This window comes from Cyrtonyx montezumae, unplaced genomic scaffold (assembly GCF_038088225.1).
Source record: "Cyrtonyx montezumae isolate F1298 unplaced genomic scaffold, pur_monq_1.0 scaffold_29, whole genome shotgun sequence".
Classification (NCBI taxonomy): Eukaryota; Metazoa; Chordata; class Aves; order Galliformes; family Odontophoridae; genus Cyrtonyx; species Cyrtonyx montezumae.
In genome coordinates this window covers 7,381,860-7,399,959 of record NW_027072033.1, presented here as the reverse complement: position 1 = coordinate 7,399,959, position 18,100 = coordinate 7,381,860, and the positions used below count along the sequence as shown (strand labels likewise).

Genomic DNA, 18,100 nt, shown 5'->3' with positions numbered 1-18,100 from the left:
CGCAAGGCCTATTATTCCCTTACTCTTCTGCCAAAAAAGTATGCAATTCTTTCAGATGACTGGAACTTTTGGCCTGCATAAGTAACACAGGCTGAGCACAGCTACGCAGTAATTACTGAGTACATATGGATAAATCTGTGACATTTGCTGAGCTATTGCATATTGAATGCTGAAACATGTATGATATTTCACTCCAGACTCACTTGTTGATCCTATGCATTGACTTAATGAGTTGTTGAAATGACATCCTGCACATGGCACAAAATTAAAATAATATATATTCTCAACAAGATTGTATTTCTATGCTTTTTTTTTACTGTTTTTTATGTATTTATTTATTTCACAGTTTATTGTTTTCTATTCCGGGTGGTTTTGTTTTGTTTTGTTTTGTTTTCATAAAAATCATACTATTTGCATGATTTTAGGTCTAAAAATAATAAGCCATTATTCCCAATTAATATTTAGATAAACGAGGTTTGCAGCCAACTTTACTGGACCACATGCAACAATTCTATATTGCAGTGTGAATGGGATAGGTTTATTAACAGTACAATTAGCACTGTTGATAATTGTCATGGGAATGTCTAGATATGTATAGTGGCACATTTCAAACACCAAGCTGATGACTGCCCATTTCTGTAATGAGTTGTTATATAATGAAAGTATCTAAAAGATTTGTTGTTGTGATACAATTTGAAAAAATAAAATAAAATCTAGTACCTGGTTACTCTCCTCATTCAAATTCATTTTTGACATGATTTTCTTTCACTCGACCTGGATACAGTGGGAAGAATGAAGCAACTTTAGAAAATCGAGGAAAAATGTTCAGGGCACTAATTCTGATTACAGTAGAAAAATAGGGCCACAAATAAATTATTCAGCTCATATTGAGCATATTGTCAATTAAAATTTTGTGTTAAAACATACTTTATACATAACACAGATCACTAAGAATATTACAAGTTTCTGATATTATCTAAAGCCAAAAAGGTAGTTTTCCTGTGTCTGGAAAAGTATGTGCTGAGATAAATGATTGTTACTAACCCTTACCTTGCAGGAAAGTTTTCAAATAGAGATGTAAAGCAATGTTAATTAAATGCATGTATTGTGTGATCTGATTCCTCAGATATTAATCAGTCTTAATAAGATACAGGAATGAGAAATGGAAGAAAGTATTAAAATATATGTTCTAACTTAAAGGTACTAAAGGTCTTTTAGAAGTGTGAGAAAGCACTTTTTTATCCTTTGCAGTTTCAAAGTATTCTTCCTTTCATTAATACTGGCTGTTTGCTACCTTTTGTTTTACTCTGAAGCAGTCTACATCTGAATAGTGGCTCTGTTATTGGTGGGGAGAGCTCACTGATGCAGTATCCTCTTATGTGAGCAGAAATACTGTCTTTTCTCTTCCAGTGCATTTCAGAAGCACAATGAAGAAACCCACATTTATTTGCCATAAACCTTTTTTCTGTCTCTTCAGGGAAGCAATCAGTCGTGTTTGTGAAGCTGTGCCTGGTGCCAAAGGAGCCTTCAAGAAACGAAAGGTATTTTTCTATTCTTGTAGTGAAGTTGACTTTTTTCCTAGATCAACACTGAGGAGGCCAGGCACACCAGTCTTACAGCAGCTTTGAAATTGCAGACCATTAACTATTTAAAGTATTTGCTGTTTTCACCCACTGCGTGCTGCCTCTCCTTTTGCGAGAATCTTCTTTATCAGGAACCTTGAAGTACAAGTACATCTTAGAAACAGACTGCAGCTTGTTCCTACTTTAGAAACACCATTTTCTGTGTGTGTGTCTTCTTTTGTAGATTTGCAGTTGAAAGGCTAAAACAAAACAAAATGGGATGCCTTCGCATGCAATACAGGAATAAATTGTTCAAGTCCATACTCAAAACTACTGCAGAATGCAGAAGTATACCTTATTTTGCAAGTGACTAGATTTGTTTCTGGAGTGTAGTTCTATTGGTGCCATTTAAAGAGTTTGGAAACTGCAGGTCCTGGAAATTGAGAGAATGTGCCCAGCAATTTCCTGTTTCACGTGCTCTTCCCTTAGACAACTATGGCCAGTTGTTCAGTGGCCAGCCCTGAAGACAGATCTGAGCAGCATTGACCTAGCACACTGATTACTATACTTGCATTCTTATTTGTGTAGTAGAAATAAGGATCTGTGAACAGTGAATGGAGGAAACCTCAGCTTGGCCCTTGCATCACTGCATGCTCTTCCACATGTCCATGAGCAAAGTTGGGATTTAACACTAAGCCTCAGGTAGAGAGTGCAGAATGAAATTAACTGCAGCACTTACGTGTGTTTCTGGATGCAGAAGGACAGGCAGGTGAAGGTGAGGTCTGCCTGCTTGCCACTGCCTGTCCATCAGTGCAGAGTACCCACAGAACAGGGAGACTGACACGTTGCTTCTGCAATGGGGAATATTCCCCAAATAAGGCAATGGAATCACATCTTTGACAGCATAATTGAAAATTGTCTCAGAATTGAAGTTGTGATTTTCTTCTCTTCTACAACAAATTAATCTCACAGGCATTTTTAAGTTTTCTGGCCTTTGTTTTGAAACCTGAAGGCAGAGGAAAATGCCTTTTTTGAAAATGCACTGTCATATCAAATATAAGAGTCTTAGGTGCCTAGTGAGATACCTTGCTGTATTACTGTGTTTAGAAGTAGTGCCGCTTATCAGCTGTGGAAAAGAATTACTGATCTTAAAATAAATCTACTGATTGAGAAGAAAACTTTGCCCAGCAACAGAACATCAACAAAATGTTAATGGCAAGTTATCTGTTGTCAGAGTGTAACTTTCATGTTTTGCCTGGTTACCTATTTGATTAAGGAGGCTTCTTGAGATCAGTGGCACTGTTTAGTTGGGATCCACAGGCATTAGCTAGGAAGGGTTTAAAAAAGAAGAGTAATAAGAATAGTTAAAAGAACTTGTTTTAAAAGCTCCTAGTGAAAACACTCACTTTGTAACGTGGTGAATTAAAACCACTGAATCTCAAATGTTGTTGCAGTCAGTGTGTTTTTAATCATCAAACAGAAAGAAAGAAGTTGACAATTTGGCCAGTCTGGTAGAGGAAAAGCTCACTAACCTCGCAGGCACCTTATCACAAATACAGTGTCAGAGGAGCACTGCCTTCAGTCACAGCTCTGCTTTCAGAACCTGACTACCAACATGCATGTGCAGCTGTATATCTACAGGAATGTATGACTTGGTCTGCTGTTTCTGGGCAGCCTGCTTTTTCAGGCTGTTTTTACCTGGACAAGGCAGCTGCATGAGTTACCAGAGGTGGGAAGTTTGTGAACTATGTAACTGCTCCTAGGTAACTTATTAAATTTCACGTTGATCAGGGTATATCTATCTAACCTGTAATCATTATTGGCAGTAATAACATAAATGAGATACTATCTCCAGGGGAAAACAGCTATTCCAATGAAGTGATCTTTCAAAGGTTAGCAACTTTTTGGAAACCTATGTCATCTGAGCTAACCCTATGTACAAGAAAGGTCACTGAAGTAAACAAGACAAAAATATGTATTTTCCCCCCACAGCAACCAAGCAAAGTTCTGTCCAGCATCCTGGGTAAGAGCAATCTCCAGTTTGCAGGAATGAGCATAATACTGAATATTTCCACCACAAGCTTAAACCTTATGACTCCCGATACAAAACAGGTGAGTGTAAGTACCATATTAATTTGTGAGACTTCTGGCAAACAGCCTAGTGTGCAGTTATTTGTAGTCCATCAAAATACTGGCTCAAGGTGTTATTCCTCAACACTGTTAATAAAATGAATGAAAATAAAATATAAATCATAATAGGAGTCATATTTTGCTGGAGCATTCAACACAGCTTTGATTTTTTCCTTTCTATGCTTTAGGTTTTGCTCTTAAGGGACCTGTACTATAAAATTGCATTTGCTGGCCATAGGAGTTCTTTTTAGGTACAATTATGAGCATTCAAAGTGTTCACAGGGATGCACCTAGAGCAGGTGATTAAAGATGGAATGTGTATCCCCAATTTTGTTTTCTTTTTCCCAGTTAGATCCGTAAAGGGCAATCTGCTCTGAAAGTGCTGCTAAAAATGTAGCTGCTGGGATTTTGCAGTGCAGTAAAATGCCAGTCTTTTCAAAAGATAAGGGAGCCTTTTTCAAGCAGCCCATTTCTTCTTCTCTGTGCTGAAGGTACCCTACAGACATTGGGGAATCGCTGCAGTGGACTATGAATGGTGTATGAAAAAACCTCGTTCAGAGTAGATATAAAGAGAAAGCAGACAGACTTGCGTAGTCACTGCTATGCTATTTGCTGGGAGCCACACACTGCGTTAAGGCATACAACTTTCTGCCTAGATACAGCCAGAGGAACAAAAAATGTTTTTGCTGTCCTCGGGAGTCTCAGGATTATAGAAGAAAAAGGAATACACACATTGTGTGCTAAAAAGCTTGCTGCTTATTATTATGTTTTCAGTGATTTGTCTTCATTCTTATCCTCCATTTAGAAGATATTGTAATCCTCTACAGTGAGCACTGAGACAGTGAGAGCCGTGTTATGGCTGCTTGCAGTATTTTGGAGCCTTATTATGCAATAGACAAAGCAATGTTTTTCATGAGGACAATTGTTCACAGTCAGAAGCATAGAAACTTGATGTTTATTACATCTGTTTTAAAAGTGCCAGACCCTGAAAGTGGCTTTGTTACCAGCTGACGTCAGAGTAGAAATGCGATTAAATGTTTTATCCCTGAAAAGGATCCTCCCCAAAATACTTTGATTTTTCTGTATCAGTAATGAAGTGATGAACCTGTAAGCTGAAAAATAAAATAAAAACCAAAAAAAATCTAGGAGTTGACAAAACTGCTTATGTTTCTCCCACATCATTCCAGTTCTGGATGCTCCCAGCCTGGGAAACATCTGGTTTCTCAGAGATCCCATTTGGCTGTTGTCTCTTGTTTGTGGCAAGCATTTGATTTGAAAATAAGCATGGCACAGCACAGCAGCTCTGCCCTTGGAAGCCTCACCCGGGAATAAGGCTGTGGACATCTGTAATAGCCTTTTTACCAGAGGAGCTGAAATTGAATGAACAAGGGTGTTGCAAGTCCTTGGGTGGCAGGCAAGCAGTGGCTTGTGTCCCTGCACAAGAATGCTAAGTAGAGGCCATAGGCAACCTTTTTGTTTTCTTTTGTTTTCTTTTCTTTATTTAAAGTGTAGATTTGGGTAGCCTGAGGTCTTTCCAAACTATGCGCCAGAGCAAGCAAATTGCTTCATTTAGTTAGGGAAAGATATTGACAATTGGACACTCCTATCTATATTTTTTTTACTGCGGAAAAGAATAGCCCTGACTCAAACTAAATTAACATATTTAGTTATGGAATTTGAAAAAAAAAATAAAAAAAATGAAGAAGTCTGACCAGGACTGACTGTTTCAAACACTTTCACATTTCCTTAAAATTTGAAAAAAAAAATATTTTTGAGGCAATCTGAATGTTTCTTTTCAGATTTCCTAGGTAACTTATTAAATTTCACGTTGATCAGGGTATATCTATCTAACCTGTAATCATTATTGGCAGTAATAACATAAATGAGATACTATCTCCAGGGGAAAACAGCTATTCCAATGAAGTGATCTTTCAAAGGTTAGCAACTTTTTGGAAACCTATGTCATCTGAGCTAACCCTATGTACAAGAAAGGTCAAAATTTTTCAGAAAATACAAAATTTTCAGAAAATAGGTGGTTTGCACAACACTAAAAGTGCAGAAAATATCCATTAATTCATTTTCATTGTTAAGTTCTCTCCCTTTTTATGGCAAAAAAAAAAAAGGAAATCCTCACTGCTGAGTACAGAGTGGTGTTTCTGCACTGAAAACTTAAAAATTAAGGACGTATTTTGAGGCTGCTGTGGAAAAAGAGGAGTATTAAAAAGGAAATGCTTTTTATATGAAATAAGCATATCAAGTTATCTGTGTTATTTCTATCTGACTTGGTGATGTTTTCTTTCTAAGGAAGGATGATTGCTAGTTAAGATCTCTAAAATTTGGAATGAGGAAAGACATCACAGAACATTTTTTATTGAGTCATTCTTTTTCCATCACCACCCCTCCCCCAAATAATTAAAAAAAACCACAATTTTTTTAAGTTTCTGGTTTCTTCTCTAAGCAAGGTATCCAAATGTCTGAGGCACTGAGTAAGGGGCCTGTCCTAAAACAGATGAATATGTTGGTGGGATTCAATGAATAACATGATCAAGAGAAATTTTTTCTCAAATGATCTTGTCTTTCTTGGTTCTTACATGATTTCATTATTAAAAGATTTCATAAGTTAAATCTTGAGATAGCAATGCAGCAGAGCTGTTATCCTTGTATTAGAGGTTCGCTACAATCCACCTCTTCAGAGATAAATATCTTATTATTTCAAATTGTATATGAGCAAATTTAATTTAGTCATTTCAAAGCCCTGGAGTATCCCTGAAATTTTGACCATAAAGCTAGATTGTAGCTAGATGGAAAATCCCATTTGCATATTGCAAATGTTTATGTTTGCAGCATAGAATAACACAGAGCTATGGGAAGGAATGATAGGAACTTCAGCTGGTGTGCAGGTTGGCATGATGTCACTGATTTTACTGGCACGGCATCAGCAGGAAAGTATTTTGATGAACAGGACCCTTTGCTCCATTCATCACTAACTGTGATAAAGAAAGTGAACTTCAGCAGGTTAAAAACTCTCATACGGACACTGTATGGCAAATCTATATGATTTGCTGAAGTTCTAAGAACATTTAACAATTTTGCTGCATCCTGCTGGATTACAAAGGTCAGAATGGATTCATTCATCCTCGAGTTTGTTTACATTCTCATGTTACACATGTACTCTGTGAAGATGTAACACAGCCTATCTTGGTTTCAGATTTTCACCCCCCAAAAAAGATAAACCCCCCAAAAAAAGATAAACTGCAAAAAAATCCTACTGACTTGCACTTAATTCTTGTGATCTTTTGATACAGATCATAGCAAATCACCACATGCAGTCTATCTCCTTTGCATCTGGAGGTGATCCGGTAAGCATTTACTTAAAGCTTTCTCCTACACAAATACTGCTTTGAGAACTCTGTGACAAAATTCATTGTATGGCTTTCTGAAAGAAAAATATAGCCACAATAGCTCCCACTTCTTGTTTCATAAATTCTGATTGATTGTTGCCATCAAACTCTTTTTAAGAGAAACGACTGTCAAGCAGTCATAAATTCTGCTCTTTGAATAACTGAAATGAAAAGTATTAAAGGGCTGCAAGCATTCATATAAAAACTGATAAGTGGAGCTCAATTTTCAGAGTAATATAGGATAGTCATATGCGTATTGTGTGAATTTTCATCCTGAATGTTTTTGCCTTCTTTGCAGTACTATACAGCTACGTTGCAGGTATATGTATAGGCTTTTTTTCTTCTTGTCTTGAAGTTTACAATGAAAAGAGTGTGTTAAGTACTGCCTACAGGTATACTCATTACATGCACACAGTTTGAAGGCTGGCTTTCAGAAAAGGCTGGATCTTTATAATTTTGTAAAGCTTTCAGTTTCACCTACGCATTTGATTCATCTAGATCAGAAGGCAAACCCTGGTTGTTCTTTATCCTGTTTTTATGAGTGGCCCACCAAAGGCATATTAAATGTGCTCTAGAAGTATTTCTCACCTCCAAGAAGTGAAAGAATTGTAAAACAAGGACAGTGCTTCCTTCATAACCTTAGAGATTTCAGAGCTTTTAAGCCTGGACTAATTGTATGAGTCTGCCTTTTCCTGTCATATTATTGTACACAATTTATCTGTCATAGAGTGCAGGTAAGATGAGTTCTCAGGGAAGTCTGCCAACTATCAAAAGTGATTTCAGGAGTTTAGGAAGGTTGGTTGAGGGAGTGGGAGCGCGAATTATATTTTCTTCTCTCCCCTCTGGGGTGGTGAGGGATATGCAGCAGTCTAGGAATACTCAGGCTTTGAATAAATGGCTGAAAGGCTGATGCTGCCACAAGAACTTTGAGTTCTTTGATCACGGGGCAGTTTTCTCACTGCCTGGCCTGATGGCTGTGGGTGGGTCTTGCCTGTGTCTGAGGGGAAAGAGGATCCTACGCCAGGAGCTGGCAGGGCTTGTTGGGAGAGCTTTAAGCTAAATATGAAGGGGAAAGGGGAGAAAATGTTGCTCGCTACCATGGAGCAAGTAGTTCAGAGATGTCAACTAGATCTGATGGGGGAAGAGGGTGGAGGTCAGCAGGACAGAGAAGGGCTTGGGGATGTTGTTGTAGGGGATTGCAGGGAAACAACTCTGGATCATCCTGTAGGAACTTGTAAGGACTTCCCAGAGGAGAAACAATAGCAGATTCCCTGCCTGAAATCTTCTTGCATCCCTTTAGGTATACCTGCACATGCTGCTTCCTAAAGTGTCTTCATACTAATGTGTGCAGCATGGGAAATAAACAGCAAGAGTTAGATGTCTGTGTGCAGTCACACGGCCGCAATCTCATAGCAATCACAGCGACATGGTGGGACAGCTCGCATGACTGGAATGCTGTCATGGATGGCTATGTGCTTTTTAGGAAAGACAAGATGGAGAAGCGGGGGGTGAAGTTACTCTTTATGTGAGAGAGCAGCAAGAATGCATCAAACTTCACCTGGGGGAGGGTGATGTACCTGTGGAGAGTTTGTAGGTGAGAATTAAGGGTAGGCTAGTGTGGGGGACACTGCTGTGGGGCTGTATTACAGACCCCCTGATGAGGAGTAGGAAGTTGATGAGGCCTTCTACAAACAGCTGGAACTAGCCTCGCGATCTCAGGTGCTTCTTGTTATTGGGGACTTCAATTATCCAGATATTTGTTGTGAAAGCAACATGGCTAGGCACATGCACTCCAGACAGTTCCTCCAATGTGCTGAAGATAACTTTTTGATGTGGGTCGTGGAGCCAACAAGGAGTGGGGTATTACTGGACTTTGTTCATACTAATAAGAATGGGCTTGTTGGGAAAGTGAAGACTGGGGGCAGATTGGGATGTAGTGATCGCAAGATGGTGGAGTTCAAGATGCTGAGCGGAAGAAGCAAACCAAAATGTAGGATTGCTACCCTGGGCTTCAGGAGAGCCGACTTTGGTCACTTCCATAACCTTCTTGGAGCTATCCTGTGGGCTAGGCTGTTAGAAAGTAAGGAGGCCTGTGAGAGCAGGTCAGCATTTAAATAGCACTTCTTCCAAGCTCAGGATCGGTGCATCCCTGTGAGTAAGAAATGGAGCAAGGGTGGCAGTAGACCTGTGTGGATGAGCTCATGCATAAACTCAATGGGAAGAGAAAAGTCCATGAAATGTGGAAAAAGGGTCTGACCACTTGGGAATAATATAGGAATGTTTTCAGGACCTTCAGGGATGTGATGAGAAAGGCCAACACCAACCTGGAATTGGATCTGGCAAAAGAGATAAAGGATAATGAGATTTTTAAATTATTGTTATTTTTATTATGTCAACAGTAAAAGGAAGACTAGGGAAAATGTGGGTCCCTACTAAAAGAGGGGTTTTTCTGGTAACAGGGGATGCCAAAAAGGATATGAAGGTAATGAATGCCTTCTTTGCTTCTGCCTTCACTGTGGGAACTCCCACTTAGGACTACTAGACCATGTGGGTAAGTGAGAGGGCCAAGCAAATGGAAGAATCCACTTTGGTGAGGGAAGAAATGGACTGAGAGCACTTAGGCAACATCAGTGTACATAAATCTAAGGGCCACAATGGGATGCATCCACATGTGCTAAGGGAGTTGGCAGAGGTGATTCCTGAACCACTTTCTGTCATCTTTGAGAGGACTTGGAGAATGGTAGAAGTGCCTAAAGACTGGAGAATAGCCAGTGTCATGCTCAACCAACCTGGTGACCTTCTATGATGTCATTACTGGCTGGGTGGATAAGGGGAGAGCAGTGGATGCAGACTACCTTGATTTCAGCAAGGCATTGGACACTGTTTCCCATAACAAAGCTGAGGAAGTGTGGAATAGATGAGAGGACAGTCGAGGTGGGTTGAGAACTGGCTGACTGACAGAGCTCAGAGGGTGGTGATCAGTGGTGCAGAGTACACTTGGAGGCCTGCAGTTAGCGGTGTTCCTCAGGGGATGGTTCTGGTCCTGTTCAACATATTCATCAATGACCTTGATGAGGGGATTGAGTCCATCCTCAGCAAGTTTGCTGATTATATGAAGCTGGGAGGAATGGCTGACACACCAGAAAGCTGTGCTGCCATTCAGTGAGACCTGGACAGGCTGGAGAGTTGGGCAGAGAGGAACCAGATGAGCATTAACAAAAGCAAGTGTAGAGTCTTGCACCTAGGGAGGAATAACCGCATGTATTGATACAGGTTGCGGGATGACCTGCTGTAGAGGAGCTCAGAGGAGAGGGACCTGGGTGTCCTGGTGGACAACAGTTTGGCCATGAGCCAGCAGTGTTCCCTGGTGGCCAAGAAGGCCAGTGGTATGCCGGAGTGCATTAAAAAGGGCATGTCTGGGAGGTTGAGGGAGGTGATCCACCCCATCTACTCTGCCCTGGTGAGGCCTCACCTGGATATTGCATCCAGTTCTGGGCTCCCAGGGTCAAAAAAAGACAGGAATCTCCTGGAAAGAGTCCAGTGGAAGGCTACGAAGATGATAAAGGGCCTCTAATACCTCTCTTATGAGGAAAGGCTGAGAGACCTGGGTCTGTTCAGCCTTGAGAAAAGACCTCCAAGGGGATGTGATCCACATTTATAAGTATCTAAGGTGTGGGGCGCAAAGGGACAAAGCTGGACTCTTCTCAGCAGTGTATGTTGATAGGACGTCAGGAAATAGTCACAAATTGAAGCATAGGAAGTTCTTCTAAAATGTGTGTGGGAACTTCTTCACAGTAAGGGTGATGGAGCACTGGCACAGGCTGCACAGAGAGGTGGCAAAGTTCTCTGGAGACGATCAAGACCTGCCTGGATGCCTACCTGTGCAACCTGGGCTAGAGAGCTGCTTTGGCAGGGGGGCTGGACACAATGATCTGTAGAGGTCCCTTCTAACGCCTACAGTTCTGTGATTCTGTGATTCTGTGATTCTGTGATTCTGTGATTTATAGCCTGCTTTGCAAATAATTTCCCTCAGTTAAATTCTGTTAAGTTGAAGACAGGTGGCATTTCCTCTGTTCATTTCACTATCCTTGGTAAACATAATGGCGAACTTCAGTCTTTGAATAGCTTTGCTGAACATAGTTAAGTTTCAGAAGAGAAAAGTACACTTTATCATAATAATTTGGGGAACAAAAAAATGGATCATCGTCAGCTTTTAAATACAACAGATTGCAATGAATGCTGTAAGTGAACAATTACTGAAGTGGGTAGAGGAGTGATAAGCACAGTTCCCTGCCTCCATAAGAAGATTCTACACTCCCCATCTGCCATCCCAAATGCTAAGTTGCACACTGCCCCCTGATAGAGTGATTTACCAGAGAAGAGGAGAGAAGCAGCAGTAAAGACTGAATTTAGAGTAAACAAGCTCTTCCAAATGCAGTAGAGAGAAAATCATGCTTCTGAGTCAGTGAACAATCAGAGAAATTGAATGGTATGCTATAAGAGAGTCTGTAAGAGAGAGTGAAATCGTAACTTTACTTTCCCAGTATGACCACAGCATGGGGGTGGAGAGGGTAGGTGTGAATATCTAATGACATTGTGCAGGCTCATCTCAGTGAACTAGAATATGGCACAACTTTAAATCAAAAGCTCGTTCATAAAGCAAGTAGTTCCTTTGTCCCAAGAATGCAGGAGAGAAGGCAAATGTTACCAATGTGATTTAAGGTACCACTTTATTAATCCATCTGTGAGTTATTCAGACAAAACTTTAATCAGCCCTTAATTATGTCCACTTGGTTGAAGATGGCAGTCACCAAACCTTATCCCCAAGCACAGTCAAGTCCTAGTCCATAAGCTCATCTCATTCTATCAGATTTCAGATGTAGGAAGAAAGGCAATACTGCATAAAACGTAAGCAGCTAAGATCTGTGCCTAAACTACATCAGGGAATACTTCTCTTATACTGAATTTTGAAGTTTGGATTATTTAGAAGCTAATTTGCCCCCACTCCTCAACCCATCCATTTTCCTGGTCAGGTTTTCTGCCACACATTTTTTCTAGCTATTATCTTTGCAACTTTCCTCCCACTCTGTAAGTGTTAATTACCTTCATCACTGAAAATATATCCACTGGAGAAGTGTTCCATGGTTTTGGAGAACACTCTGAGTACCAATACATATTTGCAACACTCCTCTTTGCAGTAAGTCAGACCTTCTCTGGCTTAATCAGTGTATGAGAGATTAAAATCTTTCCATCAGATCCTTTTACAAACCATTTCGGAACCATTTTTAATTTACTTCCAAAACTGTGTTTTTGTTCTGGATCTGGTTTAGTGATCTTTAGTCTCTCCTTACAATACACCAAGCATTTTTCATTCATAGTCATTTCAGATGGCTGTTTCTGGGCTGCTAGACAAGACATCTGGCTTTGGAGATGCCTGTTGAGATTTTAGAGTCTCTCAGGAGACCTGAAGAGAGCAGTTGATCAGTTTCTGCCCAGCTGATGCCTCTGAAATCATATCCTTTTGATAAGAACTTTATAATTTATTCACTTTTAAATGTCTCCACCTCTTCTTCTACAGTTCATCATAGCTTGTGTCTGAAGAGGCCTTAGAAGAAATAAAGAGTAGGTGGTTCCAGTCTCTCATCCCCACACTCAGAAATGCTGTTAGATAAATCTAAGATTTACTCAGTCATAAGTAAATCTATTAGCTACATCTATACTAGTAAACAAAATGTCTTGTGGTCTGTTTTAAGACCCCAAAACCAAACATCACAATGCAATTTGCATCCGCACATCTGCTCTCTTCTCTCTCGGTGGTCTCACAGGATTGATGCCCAGCACGTACATTCCCTTTGAGCAGTTTCAGGGCATTGCATGGGAAACCACTGCAGGCAGATATGAGCAAGTGTGGGACAGCTCTCAGGCTTTTGCTTTGGCCCTGTTTTATTTGCTAGTATGGACACAACTATTTTTCCTCTAACTGGCATCATTACTCCCACTTAACTCTTTGCCCAGACACTATGTCACTGGGTGCTTAAGAAATTACTAGACAAAATGCTAGGGCTGGTCTGCTCTTCCCTTTTTTTTGTTTGATTGTTTGTTTGTTTGTTTGTTTGCAGACCAACCTCATCACCACCGTCCCTGAGTGTCTTTCAGTAGTGCATTAAGTGATATGGCTATTCGTTTGTTATCAAAACTGTGCATGTACTTCCCTTGTCCCCTCCTTAGGAAGGAAATTGTATATATACTTGTAGCAGTGATTTGTTTTGATAGGAGTGTGTATGTGCTTGTTCCAGAGAGAGCTGATTTAAAGAAATCTATCATTTAATTGTATATTTGTTTGTTATGACATTAGATCTTGGTATAATAGTCATAGTACTGAATCAGTACATATCCTATATATATCTTAATTAGCTTTAGCTATAAATCACTAGTGAGGAATGTTAGGAAATACTGGATTTAATCAAAGCTTCCTGATTGTGCCAAGGATACATGGCACTTACCAGATGTGCCAGCAGACTCACATTTCCTGGGGCACAGTCCTTTCTGCTTCACATGTGTGGAGATGCACAAAGAGAATGCAAACCTGCTCTTGTCAGAAAAACTGCCTGGCATGTGGGAATGGGGATGGATGGGAACTGCCCGTGGGCAGGAGAACATCCTGGGAGACCACCTGTGACAGCCTAGCCATGGTTGATCACCTCTGTGCTATATGTAATTGTAGCCAGTAATGTAAATACACCCACTTGTTACCCATTAATGAACTACAGTGCTCAGTATTTCTGAGAAGCCCAGCCATCCAGTCCTACTCTTTCTGTCACAGACCCAGTTCCCTATTTGTATTCTGAAACAAACTGCCTGGGTACTTGAAAGACGAGGACTTGAAATTTCTACACCCTTCTAAATTAGGTGTTATCCACACTCTCCTAGATTTGTTTGATTTTTAAGGACCTTGGAAGAGATTTTTTCAGTTACGCTGGAGTAGTAAATGTTTTTATTCATTTGAAGTAGTGTGTAACTGTAAAGCAGAACATGTAATACTGAGCACATACTTGCGGGAATATACGTACACTCTGGACTGTGATAATTTGATTTAATCTGCAATTTTTTTGCACTCAGTGTAGATAATTTTTTTCAGGATACAACTGACTATGTTGCGTACGTAGCTAAGGATCCTGTTAATCGGAGAGGTAAGTTAGAAACATCTTTTTGGCATCTATTTTCCTTTGAGAAACATGAGACTATTTACGGTGTAATTCAGTCTTCTTTTGCTCCCAGGAAAAAATAAACATGGCCCAGTAAAACATTGCCTTGAACAGAATAATGGAAGAATTGTGTAGCAATAAAGAACAGCCCTGTGCAAGCTGGTTCTGAAACCTGGAACAGAACATTTCTGTAGTTCATCTCCAAATTTCACTTAGATTCTCTTCATCTTTTAAATCAAAAGCCTGGCTGCATGAGCCAACATAGTCAACAGCTAACTCAGCCTCAAACAAAATGCAAGAAGTAAGCAGTCTTCTGATTACCTCTTCTGATTAAGAAGCTGAATTTTTTAGAGCTCAGCACATGCCAAATTCTTCCTGATAGAATCAGATATTTTTACCAAGTAGTGAGCTTTTGAACCAGCTTGCTGGAGGCTGTAAGTCTTCTTTTTCTGTGAAGTTGTATTAATGGAGATTCCTGGTTCTATCTCTTTGTCAGAGGAAAGTAAGGAATAGGGAACCTGTTGCTGATTGGGTTCAAAGACTGAGATCCAGGGCAGTCTCAAAAATAATAGCACAGAATTACAGTTCGTAATTGTGGCAGGGTAACCACACGGTTTAGTCAAGGAGTCAGAGAGGTTTTTTTTATTATGATCAGGATTCATTCTTATACCCCAGTGTTCACAGACGGTGCTTAACAGCTCATTAGTTAACTGTTCTGCTGAACAGCAATCGCTCTACAGGAAAACAGTGCCCGACTGCAAGGCGCCCTCTGATGTTTTCACTGCATTCTTTGTTTTCACTTCTCCCAGGGCTTCACGATGTTTTCACCAGCTAGTGCTGAGCCCCAGGGCAATATTCCCACATCTCCCCCCTTCTTTTGTTTATAAGAAACACTTTATCTATCATTTTTTGTATACACGGTAGTAAGCAAGGAACACAAATCAAAACACAAGGAAAAGCTACAGAGCACACAATTCCTAACTTAAGAATTCCTAACAGGATTCTTATAAACAATCAGGCTAGAATTAACAGATTGGATTAATAATCTTTTCTGTCCACTATAATTGAAATATACGCAGTAGTCCATTTTAACAGAACCTAACAGTTCTTGTTGCTCGAGGCTGCTCTGCTGTAGGTAGGGCACCCATCCATCCCACTCATTAACCACATCATTCGAAATAGATCAAACACCAAACATGAAGGCAGGGATGGGCTGGTCGCCTACGGGTGTCCCCATCAGGCATGCTGAGATCACATCACAGCAGATGAGAAGACAATGGCCAGACCTGCCACGGATATCAGGGTCCAAGTCGATTGCTCTTGGGTGGGGAAGCATGACAGGACTCCATATATGAGTGATCAGGCTTCAGTTTATTACCCAGACAGTCTTATTCTTATAGTGTTTAAGACAGGGGTGTATAGAAAATATCACACAACCATTGGTAGAGAGCCTCAAGAAAAACAACCTTAAAACAACTCCCAACGATTAACAGCAGTGAGAAACACATTCTGGAGGAGGCGACTTTTGATATCATCCTAATCCTAAGAAACCAGGCAGGAACGCATCGGCCGTGGATGTGAAAGGCAGTGCTGGCAGGGCGTCCCTTGTTTCAAAGTGCACTTTTCCTCTCCCACTCGCCACAGACCGTCTCCTGCTTTTATTTTTCTCGAGGTTCACACAGTGTAGTTCCCTTTGAGCACCGTATCAGTGTGGCCAGTGCATAACACAGAGCCCAAAGGGAACACCTGCTAGCTAAACAGAATAGACTGTCAAGGACAGCTCACTCTAAAAAAATACCTATAGTTACAATTATCAGCAGTCCTTTGAGGCCCTCTTCGCTGAAGGCAGGCTGAACAACATAATCACAGAAGTTTCCCGTAGACGTCTTGGCAGCTTGGGTTGCTCAGCTGAAGCAGTTCTTGTCTGCCTTGAGTTGTTTATCACTTGGCCCAGGGACATCATGACCTTTTATCAGCATCTAATACTTTTCCATCAGTATATAGTCTGTGCTGCCGTGCAAACTATGCTCGTACATATCACTGTGACCTCCCTGCTCCTGCAGCCATTCCCCAACACAGACTCATCGAACTGGAACTCGAACCAGTTCCTGCTGAGACACAAGCATAACCTCAGCTCCAAGTTATCAAGGGATAGGGTCCTTCCCATTAATTAGTAGTTAAATTCTTCATCATAACATAAGCCCTTTCTTTAGTCAAACTAGAAACACCACAATTAAGTGTCTGTGAACTGGAGGACCATCCTTCGTCCACTGACTTAAAAAATTCAGAACATGGCATGCTTTGGCTATCTTTTCCTGGGGGGATCATACCCACACTCCCCTTTTTTTGTTTCTGAATCATATTTTTTAGGGTGCCATGGGCTTGTTCCTTCCTCCACTCCCCCCTGTTCGCAGTAACATGCTGTTACACCTGGAGTCTCTGGGCTCCAGCTCTCTCTGAGAGTTCTGCTTACGAGCTGTGGCAGTGAGGCCGTGCGGGAGATTTGTTCTAGTGCCGGGGACACGTCTGCCTCAGCCTGTGCAAAGGGCAATAACTGCCCTTTAACACCTCGCCTGAGATGTCTTCTCTCTACTTACAGGTTCCCCTCCAACTAAACATACCTGGTCTGCCTTCTGGTTATAGTGGGGTCGTTCTCAGTGGCCCACATGAACACCTGCTGCAAAGCTGCAGAAGGCACAGACTTCTCCCATTTTTTAAGGAAAACTGCCAAAGCCTCTCTCTGCTCCCAGGTCATATGTTCCCCATAGAGAGCAACTGCTTACCTTCGTCCAGCGAAAGGCGAATATGTGCACAGACATGCTTTTCTCAGCGTCACACTCCTCTTAGGTTAAGTTTCTCTCGAGTATGCTTCCTCTCAGCACAAATTTCGCTGTTTTATGGCGAAAAACTCACTTCTCTTAGTGGCCACTCAAATCTGCTTCCTCACAGCCCGAATTTCACTCATTATGGCAAAATTCTCACTTCCTCTCAGAGAACAGTGCTTCCTTCCAGCGCATTTTAAATTATGCCGAACCTGCTTTCAAGTCGCATTAAAGGCAGGTTCCAGTTTAGGATTCCTGTTTCGAGGAGTTGCTGTTTCAAGCTGTCCCTGTTTCAAGTTGCCCCTATGCGGTCGCCGTTTGTAGCTAGTAGTGAGCTTTTGAACCAGCTTGCTGGAGGCTGTAAGTCTTCTTTTTCTGTGAAGTTGTATTAATGGAGATTCCTGGTTCTATCTCTTTGTCAGTGAAAAGTATGGAATAGGGAACCTGTTGCTGATTGGGTTCAAAGACTGAGATCCAGGGCAGTCTCAAAAATAATAGCACATATTAAAAAGTGTGAATTACAGTTCGTAATTGTGGCAGGGTAACCACACTGTTCAGTCAAGGAGTCAGAAAGAAGCTTTTTTAGTATGAACAGGATCCCTTCTTATACCCCAGTGCTCACAGACAGTGCTTAACAGCTCATTAGCTAATAGTTCAACAACAGCAACTGCTCTATCACAAGACAGTGCCTGACTGCAAGGTGCCCTATGATCTTTTCACTGCATTCTTTGTTTTCACTTCTCCCAGGGCTTCATGATGTTTTCACTAGCTATGGAAAGTGATGAACCCAAGGCAATAATCCCACATGTAACAATACATAAATAAAACATTCCTGCTTGTAATGAAGAAAGCATCACTAGGTCTTAATCATAGATGCAGAATATTGTAAAATGAACATGAGAATCTATTTATTATCATATATTCATAAAGAAAAAAGACTAGCTCCAAAATATGTCTACACATTTTCAGCAGGATTCCTG

At 40.8% G+C, this 18,100-nt stretch overlaps 1 protein-coding gene across 1 annotated transcript in view; it reads left to right on the top strand.

Annotated features, from left to right (window-relative positions):
* Positions 1–18,100, top strand: part of SHC3 (SHC adaptor protein 3) — a 63,205-nt gene that overhangs the window by 31,511 nt on the left and 13,594 nt on the right. The window contains exons 3-6 of the mRNA XM_065740572.1: positions 1,478–1,541; positions 3,555–3,674; positions 6,998–7,051; positions 14,232–14,283. Coding sequence (XP_065596644.1) covers positions 1,478–1,541; positions 3,555–3,674; positions 6,998–7,051; positions 14,232–14,283 — 290 coding nt within the window. The remainder of the gene's footprint in view (positions 1–1,477; positions 1,542–3,554; positions 3,675–6,997; positions 7,052–14,231; positions 14,284–18,100) is intronic.